This window comes from Alexandromys fortis, unplaced genomic scaffold, assembly GCF_014885135.2.
Source record: "Alexandromys fortis isolate MF-2015 unplaced genomic scaffold, M_Fortis_MF-2015_v1.1 scaffold_44, whole genome shotgun sequence".
Lineage (NCBI taxonomy): Eukaryota > Metazoa > Chordata > Mammalia > Rodentia > Cricetidae > Alexandromys > Alexandromys fortis.
This window is the reverse complement of record NW_026067921.1, coordinates 2,918,777-2,933,234: the sequence shown is the minus strand read 5'-3', so window position 1 is coordinate 2,933,234 and position 14,458 is coordinate 2,918,777. Positions and strand designations below refer to the sequence as shown.

General features: G+C 49.1%; 1 protein-coding gene across 6 annotated transcripts in view; it reads right to left on the bottom strand.

Moving 5' to 3' along the window:
* Ulk4 (unc-51 like kinase 4) overlaps nt 1–14,458 on the bottom strand; it is a 271,119-nt gene that overhangs the window by 151,890 nt on the left and 104,771 nt on the right. For all 6 annotated transcript variants that reach the window (XR_007591528.1, XR_007591527.1, XR_007591526.1 and 3 more), the window contains exon 30: nt 12,516–12,608. Coding sequence is in view for 3 of the 6 variants with exons in the window: in XM_050141472.1 (XP_049997429.1) it covers nt 12,516–12,608 (93 nt within the window). In the remaining 3 variants the exon portion in view is untranslated. The remainder of the gene's footprint in view (nt 1–12,515; nt 12,609–14,458) is intronic.

The window sequence follows — 14,458 nt, the reverse complement described above, 5'->3', positions numbered from 1 at the left end:
TCTCTCTTAGCAAAGGGCAGCTCTGCAGAGGACTCAGGTCTCATATGCTTGCTGACTACCAGTTAAAGACCCCCTGTAAGTTTCCACTCTAACTGGGGTTTAGTTTAGGGTCAGAGGCTGGCCCCAAACAGTTCCAATAAGCTAGGTTCAGCCAACCTCTCCCTATATGCCAATCAAAGAGATAATTAATAGTGAAAGGCTTAATGTAGGGAAGTGTTAACCTGAGCTCCGCTGTCTCCAAAATCTCTCCGTTGATTTCTTCCAAGCTTCTCCAGCCTTTGCCACGTGGTCCCCTCCACCTCCAAAGCCACGGAGAGCTGCATTCATGTGTGCCCAGCCCTTTGCAAGCTGCAAATCCCACTGACCAGAACCGACCCTGAACTCCAGTCCAGATTTGAAGGGGTCTGTGACCTCCTCTATATTTCAAGGTCATTTAATTAGGGGTCTTAATTACACCTTGATAACCCTATAAAACAGCACTAATTACTGTGTAAATGAAAAACTGGACAAGGGGCATCTTCCAGAGCCTGGGGAGCTCCAGCTGGAGAGTGTGGATCTCACACCTGACCTTGACTGGCAGCAGCTCCAACACAACTCAGCCTCCTTAGAAAAGAACAATTTTAAATTCTTCCTCTAGAGAAGCTGCTTCTAGTCCATCTGCGAGCACCCCAAGCTGGAGGCTCACCTCACGCTGGAAACTCACCCCAAGCTGGAGGCTCCTGGAGCTGGAGGCTCACAACAAGATGGAGGCGCACTTTTGCTTAACATTCCAACAACACAGTTAGGAGTTTTAGATTCTATATTTATTCTGACTGAAGCAGTAGTAGACTGAAAACAAAGCTTTTTGTTTAATTTACCAGTCTAGTGGGCCAGTGACAGTCGTTTTAAATTAAAAATCTCCAACATCAAGCTGCATTTCAAATTATTTGTTCAGGGAGTCAGCTTCAAAAAGAAATGGCTTAATGTTTAGTCACAGGAAGATATGTCATCTGCCCTGAAAGCAATAATATCTGCGGCTTTTCCCCTTCAGACATCTGCCCTGTCTGCACACGCTTCCTAATTCACTTGCAGAAGGTTGCAGGATTCTTACCGTGTGTGTGTGTGTGTGTGTGTGTGTGTGTGTGTATTTTTCACACACATACACAAATGTCAGGGTTGAGGCTTACACTGTTTTAACATACATGCTCCTCTTGCAAAGACCCAAAGAACTCTGACCAAGCAGGACAGTTCTTCCCTGAGGACGTTCACACCCCAGTGGACACAAACACACCGTCAACACATAATCCTGCTATAAGCTGATGGCTGCAGCCTCCGAGAAAGCCTTGGAGCTCAGTTACAGGCTCAGCCTAAATCTCCCACTGCTAAGATGGTGGAAAGAATAACAATTCTCACAAGAGGAAGCTCGGTCAGGTTAAAAGGAAGCTGCTGCTGGCATCTAACAGCTCTGGATGGCCCGTGCCTGCTGAGTGAGCTGGGGCCATGGGCTGAAAGGGAAGGAAAAGGAAGCTGCAGTCAAGATGGCTTCCGCACAGAGGGCGGTACTCTCATACAGGCACCCAATAGCCCGGAGACACCAGATGCTGTGATACACCTCCGGCTCCTCTCTCTGAACCTGAGCTCTGCAGCAGGCGACCTTCTCTGATGACGCGTGACTCCATGACAGTCTCTGCAACAGGGACTGTGCTCACAGGCACCACAGGGCATGGGCATCCATGCCCCAGGGTAAAAAGGCACTGAACAGAAACATGGCATCAGCAAGATTAGGGATCAGCAGGGGCAAGGACCAGGGAATGGTGTAGGAGGTTCTTCTGTCTATGTGTATCTTGTATTGGTTAATGAATAAAGAAACTGCCTTGGCCTGATAGGGCAGAAATTAGGTAGGCGGAGAAGACAGAACTGAATTCTGGGAGGAAGAAAGCAGAGGGAGGGATGCCATGGATCCGCCACCGGAGATAGATGTGCTCAATTTTACCAGGTAAGCCACTGCCACATGGCGATACACAGATTAATAGAAATGTGTTAAATTAAGGTGTAATAATTAGCCAATAAGAAACTAGAACCAATGGGCCAAGCAGTGATTTAATTAATACAGTTTCTGTGTGGTTATTTCAGGGCTAAGTTAGCCAGGCGGCCGGGACAAACAAGTGGCCCCCTCTTTGCAACAAGGGGTTAGTCCCCAAGCTGTGTGCGCTGCCAGCATTGCCCTCACCTCTAGATACAAGCCCAACAATAACAGATGAGAGACTCTGAGGTAATGGACGTTTCCCAACATGTTTTTACTTTAACGAGCTATTTGTTTCCTTTTCCTCGGTTGCATTTACCTCATGAAATGTTCAGGGTTCGGGGTTTGGAATCCACCTGCACGTGTGGCCAGGCTAAATTCCTGCCTCTTCTCACCATTCATTGAACAAACATGGATAGAGTGCCTCCCCTGCACTGTGCACAAGGGTGCATGAGAGATGCATTGATTATTACTAGTGCTACAGCAGATCGGTAGTCAAGCATCTGTGGAAGGGACCAGGGAGAGAGCCTACTGTTCAAAGGACAGAGTGAGGAGCCAACAGTGACGGAAGGCAATGAGTCTTTGCTCTTCAGAGAAGAAACTGAGGGACAAACAAGAATATTAAGTTAGTGGTCAGACTGAGGTCTGAACCCCAGCAGTGTAGGTCAGCACCCCATCCTGAGACAGAACTTCAGGAGGACCAGAAGAGGTCCAGGGAACAGCAGGAGGGGAGGGAGGCCGATCACATCAGTGTGACTGGGGTGAAGGACAGCAAGACAAAGCAAAAGGCAGCTCAGAGAGAATGGTGGAAAGAGGCAGGTGGCGTGGAGGTCATCGGCTCACAGAGGAGCACTAGGGGGCCTGGAAGGCTCAACACGCACAGTGGTTCCTTCAAAGGCAGGAGTTAAAATAAATACACACTCATGGGCCTGGAGAGACGGCTCAGGGGTGAAGAGCCTGCCCTGATCTTGCAGAGAACCCAGGTTCAGTTCCCAGCATCTACATCAGGTGACTGACTGCCTGTAACTCCAGCTCCAGAGGACCCAGTGCCCTCCTCTGTGGGTGCTGCGTTCACACTGTGAATATAAGTGCACATAGCACAGGCACCACACACACATTAATTTTTAAAATTTAGATGTTTTGTTTAAAACACAAGTTCCCTGAGATGAGGAGGAGGATATAGTTGAAGGCCAGGCTGGGGGTGAGCCAGGAAGGTTCCCAGACACCCCAAGAACCGGCCTGATGAGCTTGACCTTCACCTTGGCTCCGAGGGGATAACGACGCCCCACCAGCCAAACTCCTGTATTTCATGGTCCACGGGCTGAAAACTATTGTTAGCTTTTTAAAGGACTGAAGGAAATCAAAAGATGACATTTTTTAATATATGAAATTCAATTTTCAATTTCCATACATAAACACTGTAGTGAAACCCAGCCTGCCATGCAGGGATATCTGAGGGGTGAGGACAGAGAACACAGACAAAGCCTGAGATCCTACCAACAGCTACAAGAAAGAAGAAAAGACACTAAAGTCGAAGCAAGGATCCACAGGAAGAGGCACACTTAATGCCATTGGCTGCAGGAGAGGGTAGGGGAAGGGGGCCTGAGCAGAATACAGGGTTCTTGGTTTGTCCCAGAAGTGGGCCCCACACTAACCACCCCCAGAGCATGGCAGCGCAGTGAGCCACCCATTCGCTGGCACTCCTGTGGGTGGATGCTCTCCCTCGGCCCTCACAGAGACGCGGGAGTGGTTAACCCCTCTGCTCCAAAGATGAAGTACCAACTCTGAGCAGCAACAGCCGAGCCCAAGTCACGGCTGCAGACACCAGGTGCTGAGGTGAGTGAGAAGGCGGGGGAGTCTGAGCAAGTGATGAGCCAGTCGGGAGAGGACTGACGGCAGAACTTGGGGTACATCCGGGCTCACTTGGGGAACTTGCTGACAATGGCTCAGGAAGCTTAGGGGCAGACCAGCAGGATCACGGAGATCCCACACCCTATGCCCCCAGTCACCTTCAGATGTCAGTCAAAGATGCTGCCGTTACACTGATAACTTCATACCTGGAGAGTCACTGTCAGTAACCGCCCACAATCAACTCTTCTGAAGGCATCAACAACTGAACCTACAGCTAGGCAGGCATCTACCCACCAAGTAACAGCTGAACTCTTAGGTGGTTTATTTAGAGTGAACTCTTAGGCGGTTTATCTACAGTGAACTCTAAGGCGGTTTATCTACAGTGAACTCTTAGGCGATTTATCTACAGTGAACTCTTAGGTGGTTTATAGTGAACTCTTAGGCGGTTTATCTACAGTGAACTCTTAGGTGGTTTATAGTGAACTCTTAGGCAGTTTATCTACAGTGAACTCTTAGGCGGTTTATCTACAGTGAACTGTTAGGTGGTTTATCTATCTACAGTGAACTCTTAGGTGGTTTATCTATCTACAGTGAACTCTTAGGTGGTTTATCTACAGTGAACTCTTAGGTGGTTTCCTTGTGAACCACCCGCCAAGTTCCTCACCCACTTCTGGCCCAGAGTAACTGCTCAGTGCTCACATGACCTTGAACTCACGCCTCTGCTGAGAGAAGAGTGTGAAAGCATCCCACAGTGAAATCACTCACACTGCTGGCCAGGCTGGTGCCCAGGGCAGGGCATCGCAGCAGGTGCTCACAGCTGCCCTGGGCTGCCGTGCAGGACCAGAGCGCAGAGGAGAAGACACTGCCACCAACCTATCGTGCGCTTCTTGTCTCTGCTCTAATCCTTTCTTCACTGAAACCTAAGTCTCCTGCTGCTACCTGGGGGCAAACGTGGGGCCACACACCCCTTTATCTGTTCCTCTTCTCATCACTGGTTACATCTGCTCTCTCTGTTTGCTGCCATCACACCATATGTGTGTGTACATGTGTGTGAGTGTGTGCATGCATGTGTATATGTGCATGTGTGTATCCATGTGTGTGCATATGTGTATGAGTGTGTGTGCGTGTACACAGGTGCCACGTGTGCATCGGGTCAGATGACAGCATCCAGGAGTCAGTTCTCTCCTCCTTTCCTCCCACCCATGTCCGACATGATCCATTAACAGAATCTCAGGAGGCCGTTTCACGTCTAACCTAGGTCTGCTCCTGGCTTTGGGGCGAGGTGAAAACAATGCTTCCTGAGGCTGCAAGGCACCATTCTCGATGGAGTGGGCTGGACTCAGAGGGGACAAGGTTAATGGAAATAAAGTATCTTTGTGCTTCTGTACATATCTTTTGCAAAAAAATTCAAAATCATTGCTTCCTATGCACAAAGCAAAATTAAATCTGTTGAGCACACACAGGCTGGCAGCTCTTAGGAGACATGAGACACGCAGTCCATGACCTGACCAAGGTCACAAGGCCGTCTGTGATCCCTGTGTCAACATAACACACCAAAACACCACAAAACCCAGTCTCATCAAGACCCAAGCAGCCCGACCTAAGATCCTGCAACCATGAGGTAAATTCTGACAACTGTACAGACCCTAGCTCCACCATCAAGGCTACTGATGTCTGGCGCTGAGCCTTCCTGCCTCCCTGTCACGTGTCTGCCTGACATTTTCACCAATGCCTCTGAAAGCCTCAAGACTCTCCTTGTTCTGTCGCTATAAAAAGTTGCCGACACAGCTGCCATGTTGGAATTTGGTTCTCAGGTTATCTATCTCTGGGGTTCTGGCCAGCGTCACTCAAGCTTTGGTTCCAGAATAAACTATTTCTTATCGTCCATGAGCAGTTAGCTCAGATGCCACCTGGCTCCGAGCAGGAGGATCTCCACCCAGGCAGAGGCCTGCCTGGGCTGTATAAGGAGGGAGACCCCATCGCAAAGAAACTAAGGCCTTTTGAAGATCTGTCTCCTGCATCCTCGAGAACTTCCCCCAGCCACTGTCATCCTTTTCCATCACTGGTAGCTGCTGAGGAGATGTGAGACAGAGAGTCAGAGACTGAGCCAATCACAGAGGGAGGTCAGTTGTAGCCGGACGACAGCCATGGCAGCACAGGGGTTTCCTGAGACTATGCAACCCTCGTGTCTTCTGCCTCCTGCCTCAGCGCCCCCCACACTCACACACCCGCCCAGAACCACAGGCACACAGCACTGAGTACGCAGAAGCAGGGCTGAGTGTTTTTCTGAAGGGCACACCGCTGATTCCCCGGGGCTTCATTTACAAGATTCTCAAGTTTCATTTCTCTAAAAGCATTTTTATGAATCTTGCCATAAAACAAAGCACTGTTAACATTTTGAACAAACTGAAATGATCTTCTTCTTAGAGATAGAACATAAATGACCTCGCCATGATTCTGGAAGAAGTTCAATTCTGCTGTGAAGGACTCAGACTAAAACACCTTCTCTGCCGTGGACGGCGACTGGGAGCTAATCGGCTCGCGAGGCAGACAGGCTACAGGACCATTGCTCTTTCAGAGAGATGGTTCGCTGTAACCTGCTGTAAAGTTAAGAAGCAAAAAGACTGGGCCTTGGGGAGTCCACCCATTCCTTCCAACAGTCAGAGCTACTATGGAAGACAATTTACCTTTCTGTTCTGAGCTCAATTGTTTACCAGATTTACCAGAGCAACAGTGCTAAAAATAAAATAAAATTCTCATTGCTCATGTCTTAGTCCACTTTATGTTGCTATAACAGAATACCCATGACTGGGTGATAGATAAAGGAAGAAGTTTATTTAGGCTTACAGTATGAGAGACTGGGAAGCCCAGAGGGGTGACTATGGCTAGTGAGGGCCGAGATTCTAGGCCCTAGAACATGGTAGAAGCTAGAATGGAAGAGGGCTTATGCAAATGACAGGAAAGAGGCCAATGTCCCACAGTTACTACCTCACCCCACAAAGATGAGCCACTAAGACCCACCCTAGTGACGCAAGCATCTCCCTGAGGTCCTGCCTCCCATTCCACAGCTGCGCTGAACAGTGCAGTCCCAGTCCACGGGCTTTGACAGCACCCAAACCACTGCAAATTAGAATGTGGACTTTTTCCAGACAGGGTTTCTCTGCGTATCCCTGGCTGTCCTGGAGCTCACTCTGTAGACCAGGCTGGCTTCGAACTCAGAGATTCGCCTGCCTCTGCCTCCCGAATGCTGGGATTAGTGTGTGCCACCACTGCCTGGCTTAGAATGTGATTGGATCATTTCCTAGTTCACTGGTCTATTGCTGTAAAGAGACACCATGACCAAGGAGACTCTTAGAAAAGAACATTTAACTGGGGGGCTGCTTACAGTTTTAGAGGTTAGTCCATCGTCATCACAGTGGAAGCACACAGACATGGTGCTGGAGCAAGAGCTGAGAGATTTCCATCCTTTCAGAACCTCAGAGCCCGCCGCAGTCACACGCCTCCCAGTCCTTCCCAAACAGCTCCACCACCTGTGGACCCAGCATTCACACAGGTGAGCCGAGGGGTGTATTCTTGTTCAAACTACCACAGTGCGGAAGTAGGGAAAATAAATCCTCAACAACACTAATACCCAGCTTTTAAGGGTCGCTTTACCTACTAAAACTTCTATAAAATATGTCACGTCCACCCTCGGCCAGCAAGGAAAAACGCAACACCTGGAGCTCTTCTTCCAGCAGTTCTCAGGACTTTATTCACTTTCTCTTTCTCTTTTCCCCTCTCTCTCTTCTCTCTCTCTCTCCTCTCCTCTCTCTTTCTCCTCTCTTTTTCCTCTCCCCTTTTCTCTCTCCCTCTCTCCTCTCTTCCTGGGCAAACCTCTCCCAGCCCTTAAGTAGGCATGGGCTGCCAACCCCGGATTGCCAGGTGGGCACTGCCCATAAGTTCACACATATGCAAGCAGCTGATAATCATTGCGTGATCATAGCATAGGTCAGGCCTTAGCCATCTCAGGAGTTGATTATACATCTCCATCAGGTGTGACACCACGCAGCTCGCTACAAAAATAAAATTTAAAACATAGTGTGTGGGAGGAACATGACGGTTATCAGGAAAAGGTGCTTGCAGTCAAGCCTGGAGATCTGAGTTCAATCCCCGGGGCCCACACAGTGGAAGGAGAGAGCCAGTCTCCCCAAGTTGCCCTCTCATGTCCACATGTGTGCCGCAGGTAGATACATGTGAAAGTTAAAATATAGCAAACTATGTTTCAGATCAAGTTTCATGAGACACGGGGTAGTTTAAATTCCCAACAGTCATTTGGTTCTCAGTGAAGACAAGAAAGATGATCCTCTGAGAACTGAGATGGTCAAAAAGTATGTTGATTACAAATGGCTCCTGGTTATGGTTTGACAAGAAACATCTGCACAGAGCATTTGGAGAATGCATCTCAGGACATGCATCTATGCAAACCCATGGCCACCAAGTCGCTTGGAGCAGAATGAGACCACACTTTTGCCAGACAGCCCTCGGCACGAGGTCCAAACAGAAACAGAAGATTAGTTAACATGCCATTCGGACACGAAGGAGAAAGCAAACAAGGAGCCAGCAGAGCAAGACAAGCCCAACCCCAACACTGCAAAAGAACCACAAGCAACGTCACTCCCTTGCCAGGTCAGAGCGACAAACACGTAAACACACACCCTAACACTCACTGGTACAGTAGCCTGTTAGATACAGACAGAATATCAGAACTGACTGTCCGCTCTGTCCAAGGGGTGCACACAGGAGGATCAGAAATTTGAGGTTACTACAGCTCCATAGCAAGTTCAAGGACAGCCTCAAAAAAAAAATCTACTCAACGTGTACTTTTAAAAAAAAAACAAGTTCTGGAAATAAAAACAAAAGCCAGTCTAGCTACACACTGACAACACCTCTCCTTCCCTCAGAGCTGCTGGATGCACGTTTGTAAGCTGCACGGGCTCTCAGGAAGGGAGACAGGAAGACGTGGCAGAGTCTCAGACCTCTGTACAGCTCCGAGCACTTTCCTGGCACGCTTTGATCCCGGCACTGGTGGGGTGGGGGCGGGGAGTGAGCTAGGCGTGACGGTGCACAGCTGCAGTCTCAGAGGCTGAGGCCCATCTGCGCGACACGGCGATGAATGAGTTAATCCATCAGCCAGCAAAGCAATGAAGGGTGCAGTAAATGACTTACTTCATTTGATAAGATGACTCGGCTATGTTTGTGTATCAGTATTTAAAATGTGCCTTGCCCCTTCAGGCTATTATATACTGTCCTAGATTATGGCTATGTCATAATTTAGTTTTATGTATAGTCCTATAAGTTAAATAAAATCTTCCCATTTTAAAAGTCATTTTCCTCAGGAGAAACCTGTGAACTTTCTTTGCCTAAGAAACATTCTCTTAGACAAAGTAAAGACTGAAGGGGATGTGGCTCATTCTCTCTCTCTCTCTCTTTTTTTTAATTGATGTGAGACTTTTGTCTGCATGTCTGTATATGTGCATGCAGTTTCCACAGAGGCCAGAAGATGGCATCATATCTTCTGGAGCTGAAATTCCAGATGGCTGTTAGCTATCATGTGGGTGCTAGGAACTGAACCTAACTCCTCTGGGAAAGCAGTTGGTGCTCTTAATCACTGAGCCTTCTGTCCACAAGTGCTTGGGCTGCTGGTTTTATGTCAACTTGGCACAAGCTAGAGTCATCAGAAAAAGGAATCTTAATTGAGAAAAACACCTCCATAAGATCAGGCTTGATGTGGGAGTGATTTCTTACTAATAAAGAAACTGCCTAGGCCCATTTGATAGGCCAACCCTTAGGTAGGTGGAGAAAACAGAACAGGATGCTGGGAGAAAGAAGCTGAGTGAGGAGTCGCCATGATTCTCCCGCTCCAGACAGACGCAGGTTAAGATCCTCCCTGGTAAGCCAGCTCGTGGGCTACATAGAATATTAGAAATGGGTTAGAACAATATGTAAGAGCTAGCCAATAAGAAGCTGGAACTAGCCGGGCCAGGCAGTGTTTAATAGAATACAGTTTCCGTGTAATTATTTCGGGCATAAGCTAGCCATGTGGGCGGCCGGGTGCTGGGGACGCAGCCCCGCCGCTCCTAATTCAACACAGGCTTTAAGGCATTTTCTCAGTTAGTGATTGATGGGGGAGGGCCCAGCCCATTGCAGGTGGTCCTGAGTGCTATAAGAAAGGAGACTGAACAAATTACGATGAGCAAGCCAATAAGCAGCCGCCTCTATGGTCTCTGCATCAGCTCTGCCTCCAGGTTCTTGCCCTGCTTGAGTTCCTGCCCTGACTTCCTCCACTGATGAACAGTGATGTATGAGTGTAAATAGACCCTTTCCTCCTCAACTTGCTTTTGGTTGTGCAATGCTCAAGTTTTTCTCTTCTTCTTTTGGAATTCACTCTATAGACCAGGCTGCCCTGGAAGCCTCCAGAATGCCACCATTCCCAGCCTGCAATGTAGCTCTTTTATTTTAATTAGACGTAGGGAATAAAAACTGAAAAGATCCAGTATTATGAGTAGTTGGATGAATGCTAAATAAACTGAAATCTGATGTCTACATAGTTTAGCAAAGACATCACCCAGAATACAAATACACAAAGGTACGTAAAGAGCTCCAAGGTGTTCTGATAAATAAAAAAAAATCAATTTTCAAAAAAAAAAAACATGGAAAGACAGCCTAAATTTTACAAAAGAGACGACCACGAGGCAAAGCTACAACCCTTCAGAACACACAGGTCTCCCTGAGGATGAGGATGTAGCTGACGCCGGCATAGCCATCCAGGGTGGTCATACCCCAAATTCCAAGTGCACAGAGAACCTTGTGGCTTCACTGTTAGGACTTACGACAGAGATAACACACTCTAATGCTTGTTCAGGTCAAAGATTCTAACATGCAGTCCATTGAATCCTGTTCTTAAAACGTGTGGGGGGAAACTACAGTGAGTTCACTTCCCAGTCTAGATGGAATCACTGTCAAAACGAGGCGGTTCTGTGGAGGCTCACTGTGTTCCTGCTTCTCTAGGGCAACGGAAGAAATGGGGTCCAGAACACCTGCCATTGAAGAGCCAGACACGGAAGCAGGTGAGTCTGAGGTCAGCCTGCAGGACAGGAGAGCCTCTGGTTCATGCAAACAGCGATGCGTGCAGCTCGGTGCCAGGGCGTGTGCCTGGCACACAGAAGAGGAGAGCAGTGAACACAATGGCAGAAGCTCGAAGACATGGAAGGACAGCAGCAGGGCGCTCTTGTCCTGTCTCCTGCTACTGACAAATGCCGTGGCCAAAGCACCTGGAGAAGGAAAGGGTTGCTTTCGTCTCCTCAAGGAGGGGAGCCAGGGCGGGAGCTCAGGCAGGAGCTTGGAGCAGAAACCACAGGGAGATGCCACACACCGCTTGCTTAGCTACCTCTCTACCGCCCAGGCCATCTGCTGGGGATGGCCCTGCTCACGGTGGGCTGAGACCTCCTACGTCAATTAGCCGTCAAGAAATGCCCACAGATACAGCTGCGGGCTAGTATGACGGAGGCAAGTGCTCAACTGACAGTCCCCCTTCCCAGGCGACTCCAAGTTAAGGCACACCGACAGATGAAGCTGACTTTGAAACGTCTGAGAACACCAGGCCTGAATCTCCATTCAGCTCCATGGCTGTTGGGAGAAACTTCAGAATTAAAGCCATTTAGGAAGACAGGACAGACCACTCAGTCTAAAGGGTCTAAAGATTGTGGGTTCGCAGCTTCAAAATGCAGAAAGGAAAGGAGTGCAGGCTTGGTGCACCTGAGTGGTCATGACTGGGTATCATCAGTCACACCCTGTGCCCTGCAGAATCAAATCCCTAAGAAAGCGAGGCTTGTCTGCAGAGCTCCTTACAGCCTGAAAGCTCCCCACAGCTTGAAGTCACATTGGCTACATCAGATGGTAGCAAAACACCAACAAATCCAACCAAGATGCAACGGCCCCTTCACTGCAGAGCAGGGCACCCTGACATTTAAGACCATGTGGTCCGGACATGCCTGCAGGCAGGACTGGTGCCAGTTTGACGCCAGCCTGGGGAACACAGTGAATTAGAGGCCAGCCTCCCCCAGAGTGAGACCTTGTCTCAAAAAACAAAAACCACCATACACACAGAAAAATGCTGTTTTCTATTGAGGGATTTTTGTTTGTTTTTGTTTTTAACCTTTAAAGAGTATCTTTTGGGTTGTGTGTGTATGTAAGAAATGAGCACTTGTGTGTGTGTACCAGTGTGCTCATACCGCATACGCCACGCATGTACTACACCACATGTATCATTCAGAAGACAACCTCAGCGTGTCCCGGCCTCTGCTGCCTGGCTTTGCAGCAGGGTCTCTTTGCTGTCTTTCCAGGTGGACACAGGGCTAGCCAGCCTGCCCTTCCAGGGACTTCTCCTGCCCTAGGAGTGCCATCACGACAGACACTGTGCATGCCTTCCAGGATCCTAACTCAGGTCCTCTGAGCCTTCACCCCAAGTCCCAGCTTCATCGCTTTGAAGCGTCACCCATTCCGTGTGGTACAAACTCAAGGGGTTAGAACACATCAGTTTGGCCAAGATAGCATCAGCAATGACAGCACAATGGAGGGGACCTGGAGAGTGCCCCTTGGCAGCTGTGATGCTGGCCTCCCGTACCTGGTGAAAGCCGCGTTGTGTTCCGTCATGGCAACGAGCAGCTTCAAAGCATAGGCGGGAACTGGGTCAGGCTCCATGAGGATGTGCTCATACCTAGAAATAAAACCACCAGAAATGACTTGGTCTTCCTCCCGCATATGCCCCAAGTGTCAGAAAAGGACAGGTTGTAACATGCCAGCCTCTGGGGCCAGCACACATAGGGAGCACACAGCCTGCATGGGCAGGCCACTCTGTAAGATGGTGTAGGCAGCAGGAGACCAGTGAGCAGGAGGCATCCGTGCTGCTGTCTCTAAGCCACCCCACATTTGGGTTCCCTGGTGGACATGAGGCCAGCGCTGTGCCCATGGCTAAGACACAGCTGTTGAAATATGGAAGCGGCGGGGCTGCGTCCCCAACACCCCGGCCGCTTGACTAGCTCATGCCCGAAATAACAACACACAAACTGTATTCATTTAAGAACTGCTTGGCCCATGAACTCTAGCCCTTTCAGGATAATTCTCGCACCTGGACTAGCCCATTTCTAATGATGTGTGTAAGCACCCCAAGGTGCGCTTACCGGGAAGATTCTAGCCTAAGTCCATCGTGGGTTGCAGCTGCCTGGGAGAGCAGAGCATGGCGGCTGTCCGGTCCCTCTGGAAGCAGCGCAGAGTCTGACCTCACTTCCTCTTCCGCCCAGCATCCTATTCTGTTTCCTCCTCCCATCTATGCTCTAAGCTAAGCCAAGCAGTTTCTTTATTGCTCAGCCAATGAAATCAACAGATTGATATATGACACTCCCACATCACACAGCTCAGTCGCAAGGGGAAAGATGAAGGTGATGAAACATTTTCTTGTGGACAAGGAGAGACACAGGAGAGCTCGCTGGTCACTGTAACTGTATGCTCTCGTGCCCAACCCACTCCTCTCTCTCTCTCTACACCTGCTGGGCAAGGGCTCCTACCTGGAGCTACACACCGTCCCAGAATTTTTGTGCCTAAGAGAAACAAAGACGCTTCCAGATGCCTCCTGAGCCACAGGAATGGGAGTTAGAAAGTGCAAGTCATGGTTCCTGCTGGACGGCATTGCTACAACAGCTACCGAACCTATAGGGCTGCCACTGGTGGGAATCCATCTAAATACCAGTTCTCCAAGGCACATTCCTCCCCTGGATCCTGAAGAATGGAGCCCTGGTGATTTACGAAGTCATTATAGCCCTGATGATTTTACAGGTCACAAGAGAATTATTTTTAAAAAGGAAAAGGAAAGAAAGGCTGTGCTTATGTTTCCCAGGAGAGGAATGCGGCGCCATTCCTTCATAACGGCATTGCAAACACATTTTATCAGCATGATCCCTGCGATGTTGAACACTGCCATAAAAACAAATATGTAAGTAAACTATAAAGTTCGAATTGTTGCAGGTGACCGAAGTCAGGCCAAACGACAGACTCTCCCCTAGGCCTGCTCGGCCCCTTCAACACTTACCCGGACTGTGAAGTCGAAGGCAGAAACACTTCTGCCATTCCCTACGCCTTTCCGCTGCAGCACGGGGCGTCTTCCCTACAGTCCCATGAATAACTGAAGTTGCAAAGGCACAGGCGCCCCCCTCCTCACTCGAGGAGATGGCCAGTTCCCTCCTCCATCAGACCCTTTGCTCCCACGGAAGGCAGAGAACAGGCAACCCCTGCTCCTTTCCTTGGTGCCAACTGAGAGAATAAAACCCTGTAGGGAAACCCCCCTCTGCCCTTGTGGGGATGCTAATCCATGAGAATGAGAAGGTGGTACCAGAACCATCTCAAGGAAGAAAGAAGTCTTCTGGCCTCTGTGGGCACCGGCGCTCAAAGATTCACATATCCACACAGGCAGAAAAAGAATTCTTTGTAGAATTCCCAGAAAAATATCCACCCCTTCTCAGAAACATGAACACTGTCCCCCACTTTATTAGCCTGATTCAACCCCTGGACTTC